Raw genomic sequence first — 24,533 nt, 5'->3', positions numbered from 1 at the left:
AGTCCTGTTCGGATGTCCTTCCGTCTGCCCGTACATGTCCTCCCGACATGCTCGATGGGTAGAGATGACAACCTCGGCAGTCCATAGCCGACGCTCAAACAAACCCACAATGTTTTCCAAAATGCGCCTCATCGTATTCGTGATGGGAAGTTGGGGGCCTCGAGCTACAGTCTTGGCCCGACGATGTCGTGTTCATTACACCCCGGCGACAGCCGGCGACTCCGACGGATGGGTTATTTGTAGTCGTGGTGGCTGCCTATTGAAAGTGGTTCAATCATTAGTTCATGTTACAAACAGGCGCCACCGCCGCCCCAGGCTCGCAGTGGGTTTCCAGGCATTTCTCGACAAGTCTTACGTACATATCTCTACAGGAGCCGATGTGGAATCCGCTGGCGCCGAGAGCCGCGGGTACCACACGTGCTACGATAAACTAGAAGAACTTCGTCGAGCTGTATCCAAGTATATCTGAGGAGGCGGCTCTAGGCCGGAGTTGATTCGCTGAAAGGAGACTAGCTGGCCATTGACAGCATAAATATCTGTGACCTCTCGAAGGGCGCAATTTTCCCCCATCCTTTCCCGAATACGGCGTGAATCTCTCAAAAAAGGACTAGGATATAAATAAATACATGCATATCATGCTTTTCAAAATCATTTCATTAATCACCATCTCTCTGGTGGCCTTCGGTGAGTTGGTTTTCGAAGCTGAACTAGTTTAAAGCCACAACTTACTTATCGATGTCCCATTTGCTGCTCCAGCGACCCCCAAGCCCCTACCGCAGAGCGGATGTGGGTCGGAATGTCTCGAGCTCACCATTAGCGATGTATCTTTCTCCCCCGGGTAAGCACAATGGGGTATTCAACTCAGCGCTTCAAAAAAAAAACTGACCATTTTACATACTCGACAGTCCTATGAAATGAAAAGCCCGTTTTGCCGGCCAACGATCGTTTTCGGCCCAATCTCCACCTCTTCATTCAGTCGATACGATTCACCTCAACTGGGTTGAACAAGAATCGGCGACTGTCTTTGATATTTTCCCTCCTTTTCTTTTGATTCTACCGTTATATTATATTTAAGTATGTAGCAGATCCTTGAAGAATCGAAGTACACTCCTCTGATTTTTCACTGATTGAATTTCACTTGGACCAGTCCACATCCTATTCCTTCCAACGAATTGATTTAATTCTACGTATTCCAAACTGTCTAAGGAGGATATTTGCCGGTATGCAAAGACTCGTAAATGTGAGACCCCTGACGCAGGAGGTCGCACTTCCAAGTTCCCGTACGCGCTGCGAAGGAGTGCGAGCGCTTCGGTCTCCTGCCCCCCGGCAAGTAGCAACCTGTTGTGTTTGGAGAAAGACATGTAAATATGTACATGCAAGGAGACCTCCACATCAGTCATATTACTTACTTGATCTCACGCCCGTGAGCTAATTTGAGTGCAAAACATGAGAGGTCACATTGCCACTGTGGTTTCACGGTGAGGAAGAGCGGGACTATGTAGGTAGGATGTCGGTTTATGCCCGAGGGAGCCCAGGGGGGACACCGGGGTACTACTGGTGCTTGCGGAGTCAGCATGAGAGGATCTTCTTCTTCCCCAACTTGGACCATATTTATCGAGGAGTTCCTTCCTACTTGATGCCATTCATCTCGACAAGATTCTTCACTCGACCTTCGACCTTGGGCTGCTTACTCTCGTTCTCACACCTAGCCAATCACCCCCAAACCGCCCAACAGGCATTCATGGCTTCTTCAGTTGAAAAAAAAGATGTGCGCAGTCCTTTTGAATCTGAAAAAAGTGGAGAATTTGACCGATAGACCCCCTTTTTGTAGACTGCCATATTTGCTTCTGGTTGCTTTTGGGGAACAGAGCATATCTTCCGTCAACACTATGGTCGTGGCAAAGGACTCTTCGGCGCCAAAGTTGGCTATACAGGCGGTTCAGTGCACAATCCTACGTACAAACAGATTTGCACAGGTTAGTATGCATTCATTTCACCTCAATATATTCCCAGTTCAAGCTTCTTGAAGGGTTCAGCACATTGGTCCAACACCTGATGGGTATAAATATATATGTAGGTACCACGCAGCACGCAGAGAGTGTCAAACTTGAATTCGATCCATCGATAGTATCCTACTCGGAACTCGTTGAGTTTGTGAGTGCAGAAGTGGACGGATTTCATCCTTGAATGGGAATCGACTTGATTGGCTCTTTTCAGTTTTACAGGACCCACGATGCCTCACACTATAACCATCAGGGTCCCGATCGCGGTACTCAATACCGATCGGCAATTTTCTACTTGAACGATGATCAGCGCCAAGTGGCCGAGGAAGTGACGAAGGAAATCGAAGAGAAGCATTATAAATCCAAAGGGAAAAAAATAGTTACCGTGATCGAGAAGTTTGAGCAATGGTGGGATGCTGAGGACTATCATCAGAATTGTTAGTTTTAATTTTCATTCCCTTTCTATCCGCAACGACCTCTACGAAGACCTAACCTTCTTTACCCGTGGATCGTTCACCAGATCTTCACAAGAATCCAGGCGGATATGAGGTTCGTCACTAATGGGAAATTTGATCACTATCTCACCTGTTCAGACCGAGGCTTACTGACATTTTGCTTTTGATGCTAACAGTGTCCCACTCATCGTTTGCACTGGTAGTGTTAGTCAGGGATCTTCAAATCAAATTCTGATTTGTACGAGTTTTTCATATACACATTATTGTAACTGGGTTGTTTCAGTGGCCGGATATTTTGTCACGGGACACAGTGTAGACTTGGACGAGCGTCAGTCTTTGTTTCTTCATATTCTAGAAAAGATATATTTACATAAAATACACTGGTCCAAAACACGAAACTGCAAAGTTGCAAATCGTAGAAAATTTAAACTTTGTAGGAGAAGTTCTCAAACTTTTAGGATGGGTCCACCAAGATCTGTCTGCGGTTTGGGCATCATAAGGCCCAGTTGTGTCCCTACCAACCACAGTACTTGTATAATTTCAATTTCACATTTTTAATTTCCCAAAATGCAGCTAGGTATCTGTGTCTAGAGAGAAAATAGAAACTCGGAAGAAAACAATAATGACAATGGCAATCATGTAATAGATGTAGTGTGAGGATGTGGGAGAATCACTAGATGCTTTTAATGGTAGCAAACCAAACTCTGGTGCAACTCAATGAACACTTCTTTTTAGATTAGTTATGTTTGAGTATACTGTTGTCAAACATTTCCCTGCTCCTGAAAGACTTTAGATCTCTGGCCTGATTCCCTTACATACAGCTTTTCTGCCCCCGGGGGTTTTTTAACACCAACCCAAGAATGCCAAGAACTGTCTGATCTATCTGACCTGGCATGTGTATGCCACTGTGACACTTCTTACTCAAATTGGTTTCATTCCTGTTGGCTCCGGATGCAATTTTGGGGTGCAGAAATTTTGGACAAGAGTGTTTTGAAAGTGAGCAATTGCGAGGACGATGTCTGCAAATAATTATTACACCTATTTACAAGACGAAATAGTAACAGGTATCACAACAGGATTATTAACACGAAAAACTCATACACATGAATCATCAATGGTGAGCTTTTATATGTTGAAAATTAGTTTATAATATTGTATAGCTCCTTGTTTGATACGAGGGCTTGAATTGTTACCCGCGCTGTGAGGTATGCAAAATACACTGATCAGGCCGGCTGCATAGAGGGTAAAAGTGAGATGTGGAAGTCACTCTGGTTTCAGGCTCTAATGTTGTTTTGTTTGATTGAGTTGTGGGCCTGGAAGGTCAGCTTTGCTCGAATTTGATGTAGGGTTGATAAAAGGTGCACATATAGAAGGATTGTAGTATTGTGAAGGATCTCGCGGCCATACCCCAGCTTCGACCGCTCCCAAGTAAGACCTTCCAATAAATTACATTAAAAAAATGAGCTGGGACTGCGCTTGATCGCTGAAAGTTGCTACTCACCAAGTTTCTGTATAACTTTGAGTGAGATTGGGCTCTAACACCTGTCCCAATCTAAAGGTCCAAAATCTGCAAGCAATGAATATGAAAGCATTCATTAAGCCGGGCAGATCACGTCTTTTTCCGTTGTATTGAAAGTTGACTCACGTCCAGTAGTGCTCCTAGATCGCGAATTCACAGATTGAGTGGTTAGTCTTCCAGCTGACGAGTTGACTTTTGAACACGAATCCTACCTGATTGTACATAAATCTTTGTGCATCTCCCCATGCGCGCAGGTCATCATGAGTCGCGTTGAAATTCACAGCAATCGAACTGGATTAATTGTTGGTGACTTGTTAGCTCGTTTCGTTGCGTTTCTCTTCCTTTTTTCTGAAGCTTTGACTTATCACGCACAATTCGCCATGGCCGTACGGTTCTTCCCCAAGCTTTTTTGCTGCCTGGTAATGCGGAATAGTACACATTGTCGATATGTATGATTTGATGTTTGGTTCAGCTACTCCACCTGATGATGAACAAGACGATCGAAATGTGAAGGGTTTTACTATCCAGCTGATCATGTGTGCTTAAGGGTTGAGATGTGACGGCACATGGAAAGATGGCATTTTCAACTCACCATAGGCAAAGTATAGCTGAAGTTCTCATGGGACAAGTGTGAGGATAAATATCAGCATCCTCAGCAAGTCAACGTCTGGTATCTGTCACCGGAACTTACGTGATCGTCGTATGCTGCTGGCCCCAGAGTGTGATTTACCATCGAGTTGCCGTTTCCTTTCCATTGCCATCTTTTGGGCATAGCCATTGTGGCTAAGCAGGCTCGTGATACACGACTTCTTGAGCACTTCTGATGACTGTTGGTTGGATTGATTCGAGGTGATCGACACTCAGAGTCGCCTTCTGTTGGAATGCCCGCGGCAGAAACGCTTGATCTTGATGTCGCAGTGATGATTGTTGTTTCCACAGGGACTGGAGCTGTTACGACAGGACTTGGGCTTGCTGAAGAGCGCTTAAGAGAATCAAGTATCTTGGGGTCTACGACTACTTTTGCTTTGCCTGCATAAGTCACGATCAATGGGATCGCTGCACGCAGGGCTACCATGCCATTTTTGCTGCGAGACAATCGATGAATAGACTCTCGGAGGTCGGCTTCGCACTCAACGCCGATCGCATATTCAACGACCCGAGTGACGGTCACGAAATCTGAGTAGTACTGCTCTAACCCTGGGGTAAGGTTGGCCTGTGGATGTGTTTACACGTACCACCATCACTAATCAGTTGAGCATATAAAAGATACACATAATGAAAACCCACATCAGTCAGAGGCTCGTTGAGGCACTGGATGGCCACAACGCTGGAGAAGTCAGGATCGAGATGCGACATAGAGGCCAACACAGCGCCCCAAGTAAGAGCTCGCTGATAGTTATGATCTTTGTAAAATTGGACGTCTGAGGTGACATTTCCTGCAAACTGCTGGTTTGAAGTCGATACTCCCGGCATCGCATGCATGTCGAGTGTTACATGGAAGCCGGCGTCGCGGAGTTGGCGCAGCCCTCTTTTCAGTTCCATCCAGCCTCCCTGAGCATAGAGTTCCGCTGGGGCCTCTACAAGCTCCTCGACGATCCACTTTGAGAATCCCATGATATCAGGCTCTGAAGTGACTTAAGGTACAGTGCAATAATTATGGTATCAACTCACGAAACCAAGCGGAATCCTGACGTGATCTAGCTTTAAAGCCTTGAGCTGATTGACGTGATCCTGATTGAACCTGTTTGTTAGATTGAAAGTCAGGATGCCCATAAATGGAGCTCCATTCTGCGCCACAGTCACAGCCAATTTCGTATATTTAATCTGAGTTCACATACCAAGATTGCCAATGTTTCAGAAAGGCCTCGTTGGCAGCTTTTTGTCCCAACTTGCGAGCAAGACCCCATTCACTGGCGGCGCACGATGCGCTATCTGCAGGACAATATTCACCCCCAATTGCAGCCCACTCGACTGGCTTCATCCAAGGTTCGCTCTGCATCACAAAGGGATATTTATCAATAACTCCCTATAGAACCTGCGAACTCGGTGACCCAGAAAGACTGCTTACCAGTAGCCAACCACCTGTGCATTTGATTTGACAGGGTGTAATTATATAGAAATATTGGGAAAAATCAGTTTAAATTCGTCGGGCTCTCTCCGGGAGGCTCAGGGAAGAGACAGTCGGTCAGTCACCTACCGAGGTTCGTGCCATACTTATAAGTTGCTGGAAGCTCTCCAATTGCTGGAGAAGCGATCAATGCCAAGCAGACTAGGCTTATCTTGCGGAACATACCCAAGATATCCTCAGAAGGCTGAAAAAGTCCGCGGAGAAAGAAAACCACGAAGGAATGCAACGATCCGGGGATCTGTGTGGTGGTCGTCCTTTGATGATCCAATGGCCCAGATATATATAACTAAAATTTTACGAGTGAAAAATATTGTGTTCGCTGTTCAATCCACAAAGACAACAATCGAACCAACTTCACGGTCGGGGTTAGGGTGTTGCAGCGCGAGTAAAGTTTTGACAAAGATTATGTATATGTATTGGTATAGATTGATATCCACGGAGCGCGCGCGCGTGTGTGTGCGTGTGCGTGTGTGTGGGAAGAATGCTGAGACAACAAGTCAGAAGGCACTTTTCTCTGTTCTGTCCGGTGTGTGGAGCGCGTTTCGTCGTTCAACGGACCCGTGAAGAAGTCGGCGCGTGGTGTGGAATCTGGACCGATACAAGATGATGTGGAGCTTATTTGTCTCTCGTGCCAAGCTTGGGGAGACTCACTGGCTCAGGTTTATGTATTTACATAAAGCGGACGATGTGGGGTGCTGTCCCAGCGATAATCCGGATTTCTGCATTCAAGTTGTACCGCCTCGCCGAAGGCAATGGGTGAGAAAACGTGAAGCGTTAGACCGAATCTCAAAGTCGAGGAAACAAGGCTGCAAAGATGCTCGGAGGTTACACATCGTTTCGTACATGTCTGCTCTCATCACGCAAGTCCCGACTCCCCCAGCGGGCGAAACAGCGTAAATTGAAACGAAGTGCTCGCCACCACTTTGACGTAAGATGAACCTTGAGGATATACGCAGATTAAATCAGAAAAAAGATAATCTGAGTCGGAAACCTCATTATAATTTACAACACGGGGTGGGTTGAACGCCTCAACCAGTTTTGTACCGGCTTGTCCGGAAGGAACCCTCCCGTTTCTGCTATAGTCCCGGGGCCGGGTGGACATCACGACAAATGTCGAGAAGGCTAATTTGCTGATCATCCAAGCGGTGTTCTTAATCGAGGTCAGGAGCGAACTTGCGGAAGTCCACGGGGGGGGGGGGGGGGGCTGAGCAGTGAGCAGCCCTAGTTGATGGCGGAGCGACCCCTCATTCACTTCGTGTGCGACGGGGAGGTTGTACACACGCTCGACCCCAAGCGTTCATTTGCAAAGGTGGTAAACGAATCGCACGAGTGAGTCGAATAAGGCAAGCAGAACTGCGACACTGAAACCGATGACGAGTTAGGCTGAGTGCTCGGCAAGAGCAACCACACGTGCAGGCCCCGACGGTTCCGCTGCGTCCGCATACTTTCTACTCACAATCACGACCGATCAATTCATGCCGATCCTGGCATCTTAGAAAACTGTTAACTTGATTTAAAAAGGGGAGGGGCCGGCGCTGGGCGGCGCCAGTCGAACACGTGCTCGCGGTGCGCGATCACGCCTCTCTTTCGGAGAGCCTTAATGAGGCTTAAACAAGCTCGGGCCCGGTGATGGATATATTTGACATCCCTTGGCCTGACAGAGACTTAAGCGAGTGTAAAATGCATGCGGAAGGCAATATTGAAATGAGCGATATATTCCTACTTGTGGCAAATCAAACAGGCGATAAAGAGGATTGAAAAAAAAAATACACAACAGGATTAAGAATTGAATGACTCGGACTGAGAATGAATTAAGGAGAGTGATTAGTTGTACAACCTAACAGCTACTAAAATGAAATTGAAATTTTCAGGGCATTTTTCTTATGAAGCTCATACATCTTGGTGTTAAATGAATGGATAGAAAAGGTACGTGCGAAACACATCAGAGAGTGACAGCTGAAAAAGGTAAAAATGAGGAATAGAGGTCGAAAGTGTAAGAAAAAAGACAGAATTGGGGACTATTCTTGGTGACGCGATGGGACTGCTCTTCGTTTTCGGACGATCCAAATTTGATTTTTTCTTTGTTTAGATTGGAGAGGGTTGGGGTTGCCTTTAGATGTACAGCACCAACTTGTTTTTGGTGTCGATCCATTTGCGTAATTGAGCATCATTTGTGATTCGTACAAATGTTCCTGGACCCAAGTGAGGCGGGACAGCGTCGCCCCCATCAAGCAAAGACTCGCAATCGTCGAAGTCTATGCAACTCTGATCGAGCAAATTGCCGTTGAGGTACTTCAAATGCACGGAGCGATCGCCGAAGAAATCGTCGCCGGCGCTGCATCCTGTTGATGAAGACGTCTCGTTGAACCGGTTATGAATCTTCTCAGTCAGCTCATCCAAACCAACGGTGCTCGGAACCTTGATGGCGATGACATCGTTCGAATGAAGATCACAAATTTTCATCTTGGTGAATTGGCCGTCCGAGTTGTAGTAGCTTTTCACCGGAGTCTTGGTGAGCGAAGTAGAGGTACAGGCCTTCAATTTTGTTGAAGGGTGTGATGATGGACTGGATGGTATGTAATCTAAAGACGGGTCTGAGTGATGACGATGGAAATTGAAGCTATCGTATACTGATGAAACAGTGGTTCGATCGGCGAAGGTTGATTGCGAAGCGGTCGGGCTCGATTTGGCCAGATTATCATTAAGGTCATTCTTGGCCGACGAGAGCGCCATTTCATCTAGATACTGAATGATCGCATCCTCGTTTACCTGACCCATTGTCGCACCCATCTCTTCCTCCAGCTCCAAGTCACCCTGCCGCGGGCCTAGAAAGTCGTAAACCTCTCTGAGCTTCCGGATCTCGACGGATGCTCGAGACAACTGGTATAGGTAGCCAGTCAGTTCATCCACCTGATAAGAACAAAATTGTTGGTCAACCATGTTCCCTGAGACATGCTCCATTAACCAGGGCATCTGAAGCTCTTCGGCATCATTTTTCGATGTGATCCTCAGATGTGATTGTAAAGACCGGTCAAACTTGACAAGGTCTTCATAGGATCTGTGTATTGTCAGAGTTTTCGTCGAGTGTGCCGTTTCGTTCGGGAAGACAAGCATCACCTTGAGGGTAAACCAGAATTGTCCCTCACATTCAGTCAAGGACTCGGCGGTCCCCATGATAAAGGTGCCCTGCCCGGCGCAACATCGAGCGGCAGAGGCGTACATGGACTGTCTGGGTGGACTAGGCGGCTGAATCAACAGAGTGTCTTCCATTTGTCGACGTTGCCATTCGCGAACAAGCTCAGAGGAAGCCATGACTTTCTTCGCGGATGGCACGGTTGGTGGGCATTCGGCATAGAGTGGCTTAGGCGGCTCCGATAGAGTCACAGTAGGCAGGGCGTCTGATGATGGTGGTGACGGCACGACGGGGGTCTCGAATGAACCGAGTGGGATCCTGCGGCAGAGGTAGGCGGCAGTGGCCTCTTCCCACTCATTCACACGCGGCAAGCCAGAGGAACGGGCGAATTGATCGAGGTTGGCAGGTGAGAGCTCCATTCCTGTACTCATATCGCATATTTGTACGTGACTGACTGGGAGTAAACCATCTGTTCGAAAAATCGGATCAGCTAAGCAGATAGGACAATCAATCGTAATAGGATGACATGTGGGACTTACGACCGCCTAGCCTACTGATTGGTTTACAAACAAACCATCCAAGGTCACTATATGCGTTAATAATGATTGGCTCTCCAGCCTGGGCATTTAGTTCATATTCCGATTCCGATTGGAAAGCGTGCTTGACCTGCGATGAAAAGGAAGGCGCAATAAGCAGCCGTTTACGTGGTGATTGAAAGAGGTTGACTTGAGAAGAAGCGCAAGGAATACTGACAACACCATATAGGAGCTGAGCCGGCTTCGACTGCGCTGGAGAGTTTGGCTCAACGGGCGACTTCTGCGCGGATGGGGGCACATTATTTGCTTGAGCAGACTGAGAGAGGAAACGCTTTCGTGGATTTGAACTGGATCCCGAAGGATTTGGGGGCTTGGTAGACCCCACGGTTATGGATCGGCGATTCCTGGGTCGAGTTGCGCCGACAGGAGATTCAGGCGGCTCGGAAGGAGGCTGGTAGAGATCAACCGGCGGGAATGGGAAGGCTTCCGGTTGGGTGCCACTCCCAGGAGCTTTCTCCCCGGCAGCTGCCGGGGGCGATTTCAAGGGTTGGTTGTTGCTAGTGGAGTGGCTGGAAAGACGTTTGCGGATCCGCTGGAGTGAGCGGGAGTGAAGGAACTTGTCGTCAGATGAAGGGTGAGTGGGGGGATGGAGCTGTTGGTGGAGCTGGGGTTGGCTGGGTTGGTGGTCATGGGCGGATTGGTTTGGGAGACTGATTATTCGGAACTTGTGGAGGGGAACGATGCCTCTCAAGCCGCTGACTGGGCTCATCACATCCAGCCAGACCGAGCCGTCTGACTCAACCGATTCTCCTTTGACTTGAAAGATTTCTCCGATCTGGAAGGCGAGTTCGATCGGACGGTGAGGCTGGTGGGACTGGATGGCCTTGAGCGCCGCTTGGAGGGGGATTCGGGTGGGGGTCTGGGAAGAAGACCGCGATGGAGGGGACTTGATAGCAGCCTGGAGGTTGGATCTAGAACCCTTTGCACTGTGACAATAACTGCGCCTCATCTGGTTGGGTTGGCTCGGCGAGCGGCTGATGAGAGGGATGCTGATTGGCCGGTGTCTGCGAGGCAGAGGTGGAGGGAAAGGAACTAGGGCGAGCAGATATGATATATAAAGCTATTTTTGTTGGATAAATGTTTATTTGCAGGGACAAGAAATCAGGATGATTGCCGGATCGATATTTAACGGGCAGGCCGCCGAACTTTCTAAGGTTTCGAGGGATTATGTAGGGATGTTTTTGGACTCCCAAGAGCAACGACCAAGCGAGCTTGCTCAACTGACCGAGCAGGACAGTGAACGCGAGCCTGAGTGAACATGGCGTGTAAGATTGTGTAACAACCATTCAGGGGCACTCAGTCACTCTGGTGAATGGGAACTCAATTTAAATTGTAAAGGTCTAATCAAATCAAATTGGACGCATTTATGTAAACACAATCCTGGTTTGCTGGTGGGTGAAATTGGAATTCCTTTGTTTGACAGTCGCCAGAATGCCAGCTGAGCGAAGACACTGACAGATCAGAACACGCTAGAATAGGCAACCAAAAATAAATAAATTCTGCTTGAAAAATCGGCTTGAACCGTTGGCGAGCCAAACACAAAAAACGCAGTCGATTGAAAACCGGTGCCCTTGATTAAAACCATTTGGAACAAATTATGACGATGTGATGCAGATATTTTCCCGCCGGTGAAATATACAAGGAACATTGCATGAATACATTCACCGCGCAAGCTTTTTCTTTGTGAGCGGTTTACGTTCACATGAATAACAAGCCTTTGTTGATCGGTGGGTGAGTGGAACCGAGCAAGCTGTGTTCCTGGTCCATCAGGTGGACAGTGATGCATACTTGCATAGATGATCTTTTGCATCGCTTGCTTCAAGGTCCCTGCAGGTGAATCCTTGACCTCAAAACTCTTGGACATTGGAGTTCAGTAAAAGGCTAAGCAAGCAAAGGAACTGTGAGAACAAGAGAACGAAAGGATACAAACGAAAGACCCCTACAATATTTACATAGGAATGGGAGATTCGACTCCCTACTCCACAGGAGCGATTGGAAGAAATCTCACTGTTCCGAGAACGACAGCTCAAGTCCGTCGTTCACAGAACCCGGGGGACGTTTCGAGGGGCGCGAGGGTCCCAAGTAAGGCTACATATTACTCACCCGACCGGTCCGCATATTCCCTCCTTGAAGGATCGTTCCCGCGCGCGCGGGGGACATCCTTCAAGGGTGTGTTACACCCAACAGCGGCATGCCAAATTTGCCAAACATGGCAGTTTGGCTGCCATTTACAGTCGATCGACTTCGCAAAAGTCGATCGACTTCGTTCCTCTTGTCAACATTTTTTCATATCCCCCCCAGGACCTAACCCAGGACCTAACCTAACCCAGGACCTAACCTAAGGGCTGGTTGGGGTGGTTGAGAGGTGGGATGTTGTCGGATTCCGACTTCGTCGAAATCCGAACTTCAAGTCGCGCGAGGAATGGCAGCCAAACTGCCATGTTTGGCAAGTTTGGCATGCCGCTGTGGGTGTAACACTTGAAGGATGTCCCCCGCGCGCGCGGGAACGATCCTTCAAGGAGGGAATATGCCAACTACTCAACCAAGTTTGGCAATGAATGTGAGGGCTTGCCCTAACTTAACTAAGTCCCTCCCGAGGGAGGCCTTTGGCCTCCCTCTGGGAGGGACTTATGCCTTACAGGTGATTTTGGCCTGAGAGTTATGCCCCATATCCTTGCCTTTTTGTGCTAAGGTCCCTGTACGGTGGTGTGTTTTTGTGATCACCCCGTACATTTTCACTAAGACTCATCAGAAGCGTGGCTATCTCCAGCCACCTTCTGGTGTATTTTTCTCCTTGCCAAACTTGAGATACAGGGGATGTAAACACAAGAAAACTTGTCCTAGCTAGAACAGATGATTAATCACTGTTTTTCAAACTGGCTCCCTCGGGATTTGGAGTGAATGGCCAAAAATGCATGTTCCCACACGCATCCTGCAGCTTTGTGACATTCTCAGATCTGTCAGAGCAGTGAGTCCCAGATACCTGTCATTTTTTTTCCTTGAGGCAAGTGTATGGATTTGCACTAAAAATGCTGTTTTAACAGTCTCCGGGTTGGCTTTTGCCATCCACCATCTTTGATGGATCATTGTGAGTGAGGCAGGAGGACTCATGATGATATTGATGCATCAAAAATTAGACAAGATGTTGATATTTCATCTGATCCAAAAACATTGTTGGGATCCTCGGAGGTGAAGGAGCTCTGGGAACATTTGTCAAAATCAGCGTTTTTGGCCTTTGCTCTCAGTCCTAAATCACTGATACCACATAAGTCCCTCTGGTGGAGGCGCTTCGCGCCCCCACCTTTGGACTTAGTTAAGTTTGGGGCTTGCCACAGTCTTTGGGAGGCCCCACGTGTGCAAACCAATCATGGAGGATTAGATAATCAACTTGACTGTAGTGCTTAGAGCATCTCCACCGCTGGCCCTAAATTGGGGGACTAAACCAAATTTAGCTACCCAAACCCGGTTTAGTCCTTCCACCGGAGGCCCTAAACGGGTTTCCAAACTGAGAAAAACCCTCCCGGGCCCTATACCAGTCCCAGCTTTGAGACTGTATAGCTCCTCAGATAGTCCCCCTGTACCACATATCACACAGAAAAACTTCTTGTGATACTGCACTGCCTTCAATACACAACCCCCAATATCCCCACCCCACACCTCCACGTATATCACCAATCCAGCTCACCTGTCCACTCGCCTGCAATGCCAAGAAGAAAAAAACAACCCAGCAACATCACCCCCGGCAATGAAGATGATGAGGAAGTCCAAACTGATAACAATATTGCTTCCAACAACAACAACGGTAAGGTTTTTTTTCTTTTCTGCTTGTTCAAAATTGTTTGTCAAAAAAAACTAAACAAGTACTGGGACTTTTTGCTACCTACACTCAGAGGATATCAATCCAAATCTCACCCCCAACAAGAGCCAAGCCGTGCAGGGAGAGGAAAAGAAGAAAGATCCTAGCTATACCAAACCCAAGGACTACAAGCCCCAAGGACTACGAGCTATGTTGCGCCTGGGTTCAGATATCCAAAGATCCCTCTGTTGGAACCAATCAAGACGGAAACACTTTCTGGGAACAAGTTTTGATTGTGTATCACAAAGCAATACCAAATCCGATCCAACCAGTCACCAGCTTGAAAAAGCAATGGAGTAACAACATTTAGCCATCGATCAACAAATTCCGTGGCTGTGTTCACCAGGTTGAACAGTTCAACCAGATTGGTGCGTCTGTTGAGGACCAGCTAAACCAAGCTCTCCGACTTTACACCAAGGACCAGCTCACACACTTCAAACACTTACGCTGCTACAATCTACTTGTCAAAAGCCTGAAGTGGAATAATTACTGTTGCAATAAAAAAAAGAAGGCCAAGATTTCTAAGAGAAAGAGAGCTGCAAGTTCAACTAGTGAACATCCTCTGTCAAATGCACCTGAATCTACTCCCGCACCATCCAATGCAGTCTCCGAGTTTGATGGTACTGGTACCAATGCCTTGATACTTGAGCGACCAGTTGGAAAAAAAAAGCAAAGTTACTCAACCAAATCGCCGCGAAAGACCAAGAATGGAAAGCCGATGTCGCAGGCGCTCAAACTAAAATTGCTTCTGAATCCAAGCAATTCAATGACATCAAGGGTGAAACAGCTGCGCTGAGGACAGCGCAAAAAGCGGTCAGTGCAGCGTTTTTTGGGCCCACTGCGCTGAGCTGACAATCAGCAGGTGGGGCGCTGCGCTAAGCGCTGATTGGTCTCACCGGAAAAAATATATATATATTTAGCGCGGTAAATCAGCGGGCAATCAGCGGCAGGACCGCTGCGCTGACGCTGTTTTCAGCGGAAAACCGCTGATATCAGCAGCTGCGCAGCGGTCTAAAACCGCTGATCCAAGTTGGTCAACCACTGATATCGGCGATTAAAAACCACTGATCTAGGTACAAAATTCTAAAAAAAAACCAATGAAAAAAGTGACTTTTAATGGGGTTTTCAAGCAACAGTGGGCCACTACGCTAAACTACGCTATTTTAGCCCTAAAGTTTAGCGTAGCGGCAAAAAAGCGCCAACCTTTTTTGAATAGCGTTAGCGCTGCTACGCTTTGCTAATTTTCAGCGGCGCTAACAGCATACCAATTTTTGTTTAGCGTTAGCGCTGCGCTACAGCCGCTACGCTAAGCTACGTTGCGCTAAGGCGCTTTTAGAGGAGTAAAGGCACTTTTTTTGCCGCAAAAAACGCTTTAGCGCAGCATAGCACGCGCTCTTTTGCGCCTTGCGTGCTTAGCATTAGCGCAATTGCGCGCATCTGCGCTAACGCTACGCTAAAAGCTAAAATAGCTTTGCATCCTTTGCGCGTAGCGTTAGCGCAGATGCGCGCAATTGCGCTAACGCTACACTAAAAAATAGCGCATTTGCGCTGCGCTACGCTACGCTAACAGCTATGTTAGCGTAGCTGACCCACTGTTGGGTTTTGGAGTTTTTTTTTGGGGGGGAGAAGATTGAGGAAAAATAATCAAGAAAAAATCAAAAGTAGACTACTATTTATGGGGTTTTGAGGTTGTTGGGGTGGAAGATTCTTGATATTTTCTGAACTTGGGATTTTTCTGAGCAGCGTCAATAAGTTGACAAAAGGAATTGATCAAACAGTGTCAATATAAATATTAGTCAATTAGGAACTAAGGAGGAAAAAGAAAAGGAAGTTTGAGACTGACCTTCCACCAAGCTAAGACACAACCCTTCTTGTCTAGGGGAAAATCACCATTGGTGTAGCACTCAATCTTAATGGTGTTGAGTTGGACTGCTTGGGAATTTTCCGGATAAAAATTAAACTTGTCCCCATCACTTTTGGACTCTGGATCGGGTGGGCACTCCGAGCTGGTATGTTTCAAAGGTGGATCAGGTTCAACTTTGAGTGATTTCAGATAAATTTCACGTTCTTCAAAGGTTTCTTGAATAATCTCAGCAATCATTGATCACACTGTGGAAAAATGCGCTGCACCTCACTGACAGCGGCGCTTCCGCTGCGGCAGCCGTCAGCGCTTGCACAGCGGAAACAGCGCGCTGACAGCTGAAATAGCGGTCAGCGGCAATTCAGCGCAATTTCCGCTGCGCTGCGCTTTTTGTCAGCTTTAGCGCTCATTTATCCGCTGCGCTAACGCTGATCACCGGAAATTGTCAGCGGTATAACGCTGAAATCAGCGTCAGCGCAGCGGCCAGACCGCTGCGCTAACGCTGATTGGGCTGGAGAATCAGCGGTGGACCGCTGCGCTGCGCTAAAAGTGCCGCTGATGTCAGCGCAGCGCAGCGGTTTCACCCTTGATGACATCATCAGCAACGATTCACTTTCTCTTGAACGCATCACACAAAACGGAGAGACTGCTGCCAAGCTTGCCATCATGAATAAAGATCTTGACGGCCTCGACAGCAAGCAAGAAGAATATTACAAGCTCAAGAGAAAAGAGATTCTCCAATTGCTCCGGAACAAAACAAGCTCAAGACAAACTTAGATCTTGTTTCTCCCTGTTTCATTTCTCTGTCTAAATTTTTAGTTTGATGTGATTGAAATAAAACATTGAAAGATTTGTTTATCAAATAAAACATTGAAAGATTTGTTTGTCATCTTATCAAGAGATATCGATTCTATGTCCTGTGGTTGACCAGAATGATCAAATGTTTTCCTTCTCTTCATTTGTCTCAATCACTCACTCAAATTTAAATCACGCGATCTCAGGTTGTTCTCAATTGCTCACTCAAATTTAAATCACACAATCTGTGGTTGTTTTGATTGCAAAGTTTTAGGAAAGAGAAATAAGAGAAGTAAAAGCAAAAATAAGAGAAAGTAAAAGCAAAAATAAGAGAAAGTAAAAGCTATAAATTTTGAATAAGAGTCAAGGTTCTTCTTTGTCAAGTCAACCTTTGATCTCCCATTGATGTTTTACAAGATCACTGTGGAGCAGAAAATGAGTGCTAGAGTCTTTCATTGAATGATAGTTGTCAATAAAATCAGAAAATGAAATAGATGAGCCATCTCTTGAGATTTCCACCTCGGTGATGATGGCACCAGCGGGGTTCTTGTCGAAGGCATAGCTCAAATATGTATCTTGTTCATCCTCCACAATCATGTTGTGGAGGATGATGCATGCCTTCATGATGTTTGTGAGGTTGTAATGCTTCCAGCCTCAGGCTGGTCGTGAAACGACTGCAAATCAACTTTGAAGCACCCCAAAAGCACACTTGACATCCTTGCGTCGGGCTTCTTGCAGCTTTGCGAAGTATTTCTGATTGGCTCCCCGGGGCTGCAAGAAGGTCTTCACAAACGTCGCCCAGTCTGGATAGATTCCATCGGCTAGATAGTACCCTTGCTGGTAGGCGTGTCCGTTGATTGTGTATTCACATCGCGGCGCCTGACTGTTTAAAAGATTTGTGAATAAAGGTGAAGTGTCGAGTACATTTATGTCATTGTGTGAGCCTGGCAAGCCAAAGTAGGCATGCCAGATCCACATATCTTGTGATGCAACTGCCTCAAGAATCACTGTTGGTCGCTGAAAATGATAGCAGGAGGTTAGTAGAACATGCTGCTTCTTAGAGAATTATAGAGAAGCATGAAGTCATTACCTTCTCCTTTCCTTGAAATGCTCCAGCCCACCCAGATGGGCAGTTCTTCCACTCCAAGTGCATACAATCGAGTGATCCAAGCATACCTGGGAATCCTTGTTTGGCACCATCAGAGAGCAGTCATTCCAAGTCAGCAGTTGTTGGGTGTTGAAGATATTCCGCAGAGTAGATAGCAACAATATCGTTGCAAAATCAATCCATACACTCCTGAGAGGTTGACTTGGCTAGCTGTAGGTATTTGTAATCGTAGTTGGCAGCACCTCCATATGCAAGCATTCACAAAGCTGCTGTTATCTTGACAAGGGGCCTCACTCCAGGTTTTCCCAACACGTTGGTCCTGAGCTTAAAGTAGGGATTGAAGTTTTCAACAGCGTTGGTGATCTTCAAGAAGAAAGACTTTCCCATTCAAAAACGTTGCCAGAATACTACTTTGTTGTAGAAAGGTCCCGGGAAAAATTAATGACCAACGAGCCTCTGGTAGGCTCCTTCAAAGTCGCGGGGACGGTTGGGCAGTTTACCTGGTTTTGATCCACCATGCAAAGGGAAAATGTCGTCCTCATCTTCATTGTCATTGAGTAGCATCGGAATGACTTCATTTACAGTGGTTCTGAACCTTGCCACTAGTTGCCTTTGTTGGATTAATATCTGCAATACGGCGGGGTCAAGTACGCCTGGGTCTTTCTTCATGCTGATTTTGTGTTTCTGTTCCGTGTGGCTTGCTATACGTTTGGTTCCTGGGATTGTTGAGTAGGGGGCATTGGGGGTACAGCCTTTCACAAGATCCAGGTCCTAATTCTAGGACCTTGCGGTGTGAAAACAATTTTGGGCGGGGGACTATAACTGCACCGCAGTTGCGCGAGTTGGGGATTTAGTCCCTCAGATATTCCCGCGCGGTGGAGATGCTCTTAGTCCTAGGGCCCCTGGCTCCTTTGTAGCTCATACTTCTACTGAGCTAGGCAAGCCTTTTTCTTTTTTCTCTCTCATGATTCTTCTGTTCCTCTTGAGTTCCTCATTTTCATATTCTCCTCAATTGTAAAGCAGAAGAGACTATTGATTCTTCTAATTGGCTAGTAATAAAATTGATCTTGGGTTCTAGAAAATGTCTTTCCCAGGTCTTTCTTTGGCCCTAACCAGTCCTCTCTTATCTTCAAATGTCTTCCTTCATCATCTGTATTCAGTGATAGGTGTTGTCAGAATCTTACCTTTTCCTGCCCCACACCCTTTCGCCCAGGCACATTCTCTCTTCAATGTGGGGAGCTGGCCAGTGCATATACATTTGATTTGAACTGGGGAGAGGAGAGAGAAAGTTGGGGATGGCCTACTGCCCCCTTCCCCCTACAGCGGCAAAGCCGCCTTGTCCTCTAGTTAAATTCTAAACTCTTCAAGGGGTAGGGAAAAAAATCAAAAAAAGCTTGAAACTAAGCCGGGAAAAATTATATAAAAAAAGGTGTGTAAATGCAGGAAACAGGCTGCGCTGCACAGTCTGGGGGCCCCAGAAAACCACATATTTTTAGTAAGGCCCTGTTATAAGAGCATTCAATTTTTTTGCTTAATTCCCAGGTCAAGTGAGCCCAGGTTTGTGGGAAGGTTAGCTGACCAAGGCTATTTTGAGTGGGCAGACACATTTGTCGGGTCAAATTGAGGCTAACTGATGTCAGAAATTCCGTAGCCTCAGGCTAAATTTCAGGTTTAGGCTAGCTAAATTTAGCAAGCCTAAACCTGAAATCCACCCTGAGGTTTGTTGACCTGGGTTTAGCCCAAAGCAATGTGATTGCCGGCCGGGTTCAGTTCCCCAAAATTGTCAACTTAACCCAACAAATGCAAATGCTCTTAAAAGCATTGTACAATTACACAATTATGAAACATCATTTTTTAGACTTTTGTAAGTAAAACATCATAAGTTTATTTACAAAAGATTAGCCCCCTTTAACAAGCAGAGTCTTATGTATCATATCTCCACCTCAAAAATTGCATATGCAATGACTCTGAGACCCTGATTTGTATCTAACTTAACACGAGTCCCTCTTTTCGGAGGGCCTGGTGCAGCCTGGGGCGAAGCGCCCCTCCCGCGAAAGGGAGGCATCAGAGGATCCCTGCGGGACAGCGTCCCCCCTCCCCAAACAGAGGGACTTAGTTAAGTTAGGATTTGTATAGTCGTTTAGCCCTGGCTTGTCTTTCGGGATCAAAGTAAATCATTTCGTGATTCCAAATTTCAAGCAAAGACTTTCAGCCCGGAGCACCAAGGCGTTGCTCTATTCTGCAGTACCCTCGTAATTGTTGTGAACTTGCATACTTTTGTATCAAGCAAAATAAACTAGACCAAGTGCGAGAGTGTTTGGCTTCCGAAATCGGGCCCGCCGGAAGCTTTCTTTGGATCACAATCACAGCACTATATGCATTGAGCATCGAGGAGGGTTGACGGAATTAAAACAGTTACAAAGATTGAAGCTATTACATAAGCGATTGAGGAATAAACAAGAAGAGCATTTTGAGCTTAAGCTGAGGATTAGCTCAAATTCTTACGACCTTTGCAACCCGAGGGTTGCGTGGGCTGCGCGAACAAGCGCCTCTAGAGTGATCAAACCTTGGGATTGAATTGTAAAGGGTGTTTGATTTGGCCTTGGCTTTCTGGAACCTTTGGCGGGAGCGGTAAGGCCTCGCTTGATTGTGTCTGTGACTTTTCGGATGAGTCTTCCCGAGTCTTCGATATCTATACATGTTGTCTTTCCCCTTATTTGCCTTGAGGGCACCGTGGTGATGGTGAATGGTCGTAGTCCGGGCTTCCTCCTGATGATCCGCATAGTTCAATACCTGGGCCTCGTCATCATCTGCCCCGCCGTCGCCAGACTCATCATCCTCGCGGGAAATTGTGAAAGTAGGACTTTGAGCTAGGATAGCTCCACCTTCCTGTCATGCAAAAGAATTGTAGAGAGGATGCTTCAGCCATGACGATCGGATAAGTGCTCGATCTAATTCCAGGAAATCGATTTACTGACTGGACTCATTATGTTGATTTGGTAACCACTGCCTTCCTTGAGTCCTTTAATGGCCGAAGGAGGTATATCGTATCTGCCCAATCTTTTTGGTAAGCCTTTCACGACGAGGGTGCTCAGTGCAGTGGGGTATGTACTGAAGCAAGTAAGGATTTTAGACACAGTTCCACCAGAGTAGTGAACGTCGAGCTCAGCGGTGACTTACCTGGGATCCTGGTTCGTTATTGCAACGGAGAAAGTCGCGGGATCAGAATTGACGCTTGACCATGTCAATGACTTCTTGTTCCCCATGCTAGTAAAGAGTCATTCTCTTAGTTTCAGGACTGATTGAAAAATATAACTTATATTTGGATGCTCAACTACCAAAAGTCATTTGTCGCTGGTGAGGTAATAAGGTAAGCGTCCGCGGAACGAAATGGTGAGATTACGCCGAGGAGGACAACGACTATAAGCGGAAGGCTGTAGTTAAGCCCCATCAGATACCTGTTTTGAACCATTGCTGGAAAGGACGGCTTGATTTCCTCGACGGAGCCAAGGTTGATCTGGCTTTTCGACTTGTGAGACGGTTTTGAGGTGATGTCGCTCGTCAATGGGTAGGGAAACATCCATAGATGGGACTTTGGAGGACATTTTATAGCTTGACATTCAGAATTGGTGGCTGGGTTTGTCGTTTTCATCTAACCTTGATGACGCCTAAGGTTGATTTTTCAGCTTAGTACTTACCATTGCGCGGGATGTTTGCCGTGAATCCCAATTATCCTTTCCGTCAACTGGCATGTTTTGACCGCCTTCCGCCATGATGGATTCCACTTGGTTCAGGTGCTGGGTGAAAGATATGAGCCGGTGAGCATTATTGAAAAACCGCTGCAAATATGCAAATGTCCAAGAGACATGTCAGATGGCTCCAGCCCATCGGCCGATGTGCCGACCTCATTAGTACTCAGCTGGCCCAGTCGCACCGTCGGCCACTATTGCTCGCGCTGATTTGTAAATCCAGTTCGTCCCGCTTGATGCAATCAGCCGGTCATGTACGAGTACAGTAAACCCTCCTCGCTTTCTTTCCTCTTGTAAACTGATGTCTCTGAAATTATCATCATCTCCTCGCAGTGCCCCGGCCATGATCAGCCAATCATCCATCAAAGGTCTGCCTCCGGGATCACTCGGTAGATCACAAACCTCCTACACTCGGCCGACATGAATGAAAATGTGGTCTCGAGTCGACATTGCCCGGTTCATGGATTGGTGGGACGATCAAATTCGAAGGCCACCTGAATACACTACCAACCTGCGCGCTTCACACGGAATTGATACCCAGCGCAGACTCAATACTACAACATGTGTTGAATGTATCAAGACGGTTCCCGTGATGATCACCCGACAACTCTGGGTGGTCCATCACAAAAGGGAGCGGCTACGTAATGTGTAACGAAGTGAGTACGGGGAGGAGAAGTGATCCTTCATTTGCTATAAACAAAATTAACTGGCGAGAATACTGATATTGTGAACAATAAAAAGCAGCTGAGTCAATTTTTCTAAGAATATCTTCAGAATCCAGAGATAGGTTCCCGCAGGGAGGAAAATCAAAATCAAAAAAGTATCATGGATTATCTAGCAGAAGGATTTCCCGAGCAGAGTGATTCCTCCTTGAATATGAATAAGAATGTTCAAGAAGGGGGGGAGGCATGAGTTAAGAAAACCAAAATAAAAAGTGCAGTGCCGACAGCCATCGCAGATGGAATTGCAGCTTCAAATGTTTCCATCTCGCGACTTCGAGGGGGAGTGAAATGACTTTCGGCGATGCGATCTCGAGGGTGGGTGCATTGATCTTCGCCGACGCGATTCCGAGTACATGGCGGGACCTGGTAAAACTGATAAAGGTCCCAAGTTTCCGTTGTGATAACCCTCCGGAAGTTTGATTGAGGGTATGTTGCTTGGCGAAGCCTGATGGTCGGATTCGACATACAGTTGACCACAAGACGGGTAATACTGGTCCTGATAGCCTTCGCTTTCGACCGATTCGCCCCAGGTGATTCTATCACGACCCGGTATAAAATGTTATCCACAGAGTTCCAGGTTTGCGGCAGATAAAAACAACAGCAGGTCTATAACAAAGCTTACATCTCGAATCGAAAGATGTAGCTGCCTGAGGCAATGTCCTTAGGGATCGGGACCTCCCAAACATCACCGCCGAGCTGGGAAGAATACTGCCTGTGCAACTGTGTCACACCATCTTTGTTTTCTTGGATCTTGAAGTAAGACGCAGTCGAGGCATCGAAAGATTGACATGCTGTTGGAGATGAGCCGCATTTCCCAAGATACGCCTGGAGATGACCGTGATGGTGAGGGTATCTTGAACACCACAAGCGAAACAACCAATACCATGAAAAGCTGTAGCTTCAAACTTGTATTTTCAAAACATGGAAAGCTCTTACCCACGACCAGTATCGCCCTGAAGAACTAAAGATACCTTCCCCCCAGCACGAACTTTCAACGTCTTACCAGCTGATTCATCGGCATCTGAGAAGAATTTGCCACCGGATGGAGCCACTTGGCCCTTCGGTGTATGAGAGGCGCCGCAAACGATGGCCTTGTTGGTAGTGAGAAACTTGCTGCCAACCCATCCGATGCTGTCCGAGGCTCGGCGATATGCTGTGTTTTCTAATTTCCATTCCTTTTGACCCGGCTGCCAGTCTAGAGAAGAGGTAGTTTTCCACTGTTTAACGAAAACATGGGCCGAAATAGAACTGAAGAAGAAAGCAAACAACCCGAGTAATGTGATGACTGATCGAGCGAAAGAAGCCATGATAGTGCGGCTCGTTGACTGTGATGTGAAGAACGAAGTCTAAAATACCAAGTTCGGTCCTTGAAGCAAGAATTGAAGGTTGAGGTTGGGAGCGGAAGGGCCAGAAAACGAGCGCTCTCAAGCGTGTAGGGATTCAGCAAAAAAACTCAACGCCGGAAGAGTAGAAGGGGTTTGAACCTCAAGAGGTGACGAACTAGCGGAGGGAATTGTGCAGCAGGGCTAACGTCAAGAGTATTCCGGTGGATCTTCCCGCTTCCTGGTTCCTAAACGTTCTATGCTGCATACATGCATGATGCAACAGCTTTTATTAAGCATCACTGAACTGAGGGTCGAGAGTTGAGCATTTGGCTGGCCAAGTTGACAAATTCAAAGCCTTTAAACATGAGCTATTAAAAATTACTATCGGGCACCTTTCAAGTTAGTTGTCCGCATCGATCTGCCGTTTGCATTCAAAGTACGTCATACATAGCTGCAAGACGCGGTCGTCACAGGTCATCTGTAACAAACAGATGACTGAAGTTACAGATGACTGAAGTTTATTCTGTTTAAGTTTCCCAGGATCATTGAAGACATTCTTGATAATGAACATTCGAGAAACATGCCGCTCTTGTTCGCGGAAGTTTCCTTACTTTTCTTTTCCTTTCTGTTTTTCATGATCATCCTTGCTTCGTAGTCATTTCTGGAAATTTCCTCGCTGGTTGTTAGATTATAAATAAGTCCTTGTAGCCACCAGGAAGCTCCTTTCCTCGTGGCAAAATCTTTGTATCATTGCCTTCTTCAAAACTTGAAATCAATCTCATTTACAAATCAAACCACCTTGCTCCCGCGCAAAGCCTATTACTAAAACACTAGGGGAAAACGCGGCGCAAACGCCGCGCGATCAGTGATAGGAAAAGGGGTGAGGGTATGGATGAGAGCAACTGGGGTCAATTCGGCTCCAGGTCTTGGGCCCCCAAAGAAATAAATCATATAACATAGCATTGAAGGCCCATATTGTATATGCATGTGCAAAGAATCCTGATCTCTGGTTCACTCAAGCTTGTGCTGGGTGAGTTGTGCGCCTCCTGATCACATCAAGGTTAAAAACATTGATTTTGGAATTGGGCTGTGTTGGCTGTGTGACAATCCCTATTGAGAGAGCCATGATGGATGTTACCTGGGAGAGGGCAACGTACAGTTGGCCATGGCTGAAAACAGAGTATGGGAGGTACACCATGACCTTTGCGCAAGTGATTGGCCCTGGGACTTGTTGATTGTGAGCGCAAATGCTATTGCAACCAGGAATTGGAACCAACTGAACA

The 24,533-nt window shown here is 46.8% G+C and overlaps 8 protein-coding genes across 8 annotated transcripts; 2 read left to right on the top strand and 6 right to left on the bottom strand.

The window, feature by feature from the left end:
* Nucleotides 1–1,070: 1,070 nt before the first annotated feature.
* Nucleotides 1,071–1,576, bottom strand: PtA15_1A10 (uncharacterized protein; the record flags this gene model as incomplete). The annotated part of the gene is made up of 2 exons (XM_053165102.1): nt 1,071–1,338; nt 1,410–1,576. 2 exons carry the CDS (start codon nt 1,574–1,576, stop codon nt 1,071–1,073), a joined length of 435 nt encoding a protein of 144 aa, XP_053016227.1.
* Nucleotides 1,577–1,636: 60 nt separating this feature from the next.
* Nucleotides 1,637–2,661, top strand: PtA15_1A9 (uncharacterized protein; the record flags this gene model as incomplete). Its single annotated transcript, XM_053166086.1, has 6 exons — nt 1,637–1,768; nt 1,832–1,976; nt 2,078–2,154; nt 2,218–2,440; nt 2,524–2,552; nt 2,635–2,661. 6 exons carry the CDS (start codon nt 1,637–1,639, stop codon nt 2,659–2,661), a joined length of 633 nt encoding a protein of 210 aa, XP_053016226.1.
* Nucleotides 2,662–3,739: 1,078 nt separating this feature from the next.
* Nucleotides 3,740–6,268, bottom strand: PtA15_1A8 (uncharacterized protein; the record flags this gene model as incomplete). Its single annotated transcript, XM_053165975.1, has 12 exons — nt 3,740–3,893; nt 3,960–4,025; nt 4,104–4,117; nt 4,190–4,268; nt 4,350–4,458; nt 4,570–4,585; nt 4,669–5,190; nt 5,265–5,576; nt 5,649–5,718; nt 5,816–5,970; nt 6,046–6,059; nt 6,175–6,268. 12 exons carry the CDS (start codon nt 6,266–6,268, stop codon nt 3,740–3,742), a joined length of 1,605 nt encoding a protein of 534 aa, XP_053016225.1.
* A 484-nt stretch (nt 6,269–6,752) lies between these two features.
* Nucleotides 6,753–7,243, bottom strand: PtA15_1A7 (uncharacterized protein; the record flags this gene model as incomplete). Its single annotated transcript, XM_053165865.1, has 3 exons — nt 6,753–6,824; nt 6,949–7,044; nt 7,112–7,243. The coding sequence occupies 3 exons, from the start codon at nt 7,241–7,243 to the stop codon at nt 6,753–6,755; spliced, it is 300 nt and encodes a 99-aa protein (XP_053016224.1).
* A 974-nt stretch (nt 7,244–8,217) lies between these two features.
* Nucleotides 8,218–10,783, bottom strand: PtA15_1A6 (uncharacterized protein; the record flags this gene model as incomplete). Its single annotated transcript, XM_053165755.1, has 3 exons — nt 8,218–9,707; nt 9,778–9,904; nt 9,992–10,783. The coding sequence occupies 3 exons, from the start codon at nt 10,781–10,783 to the stop codon at nt 8,218–8,220; spliced, it is 2,409 nt and encodes an 802-aa protein (XP_053016223.1).
* A 9,164-nt stretch (nt 10,784–19,947) lies between these two features.
* Nucleotides 19,948–21,227, bottom strand: PtA15_1A5 (uncharacterized protein; the record flags this gene model as incomplete). The annotated part of the gene is made up of 5 exons (XM_053165644.1): nt 19,948–20,343; nt 20,433–20,565; nt 20,635–20,721; nt 20,790–21,046; nt 21,153–21,227. The coding sequence occupies 5 exons, from the start codon at nt 21,225–21,227 to the stop codon at nt 19,948–19,950; spliced, it is 948 nt and encodes a 315-aa protein (XP_053016222.1).
* Nucleotides 21,228–21,307: 80 nt separating this feature from the next.
* On the top strand, nt 21,308–21,596 carry PtA15_1A4 (uncharacterized protein; the record flags this gene model as incomplete). Its single annotated transcript, XM_053165534.1, has 2 exons — nt 21,308–21,457; nt 21,537–21,596. 2 exons carry the CDS (start codon nt 21,308–21,310, stop codon nt 21,594–21,596), a joined length of 210 nt encoding a protein of 69 aa, XP_053016221.1.
* A 579-nt stretch (nt 21,597–22,175) lies between these two features.
* On the bottom strand, nt 22,176–23,232 carry PtA15_1A3 (uncharacterized protein; the record flags this gene model as incomplete). Its single annotated transcript, XM_053165424.1, has 3 exons — nt 22,176–22,461; nt 22,548–22,778; nt 22,862–23,232. 3 exons carry the CDS (start codon nt 23,230–23,232, stop codon nt 22,176–22,178), a joined length of 888 nt encoding a protein of 295 aa, XP_053016220.1.
* Between the last annotated feature and the right edge of the window lie 1,301 nt (nt 23,233–24,533).

Source organism: Puccinia triticina, chromosome 1A, assembly GCF_026914185.1.
Source record: "Puccinia triticina chromosome 1A, complete sequence".
Classification (NCBI taxonomy): Eukaryota; Fungi; Basidiomycota; class Pucciniomycetes; order Pucciniales; family Pucciniaceae; genus Puccinia; species Puccinia triticina.
This window is presented reverse-complemented; position numbering and strand designations above follow the sequence as displayed.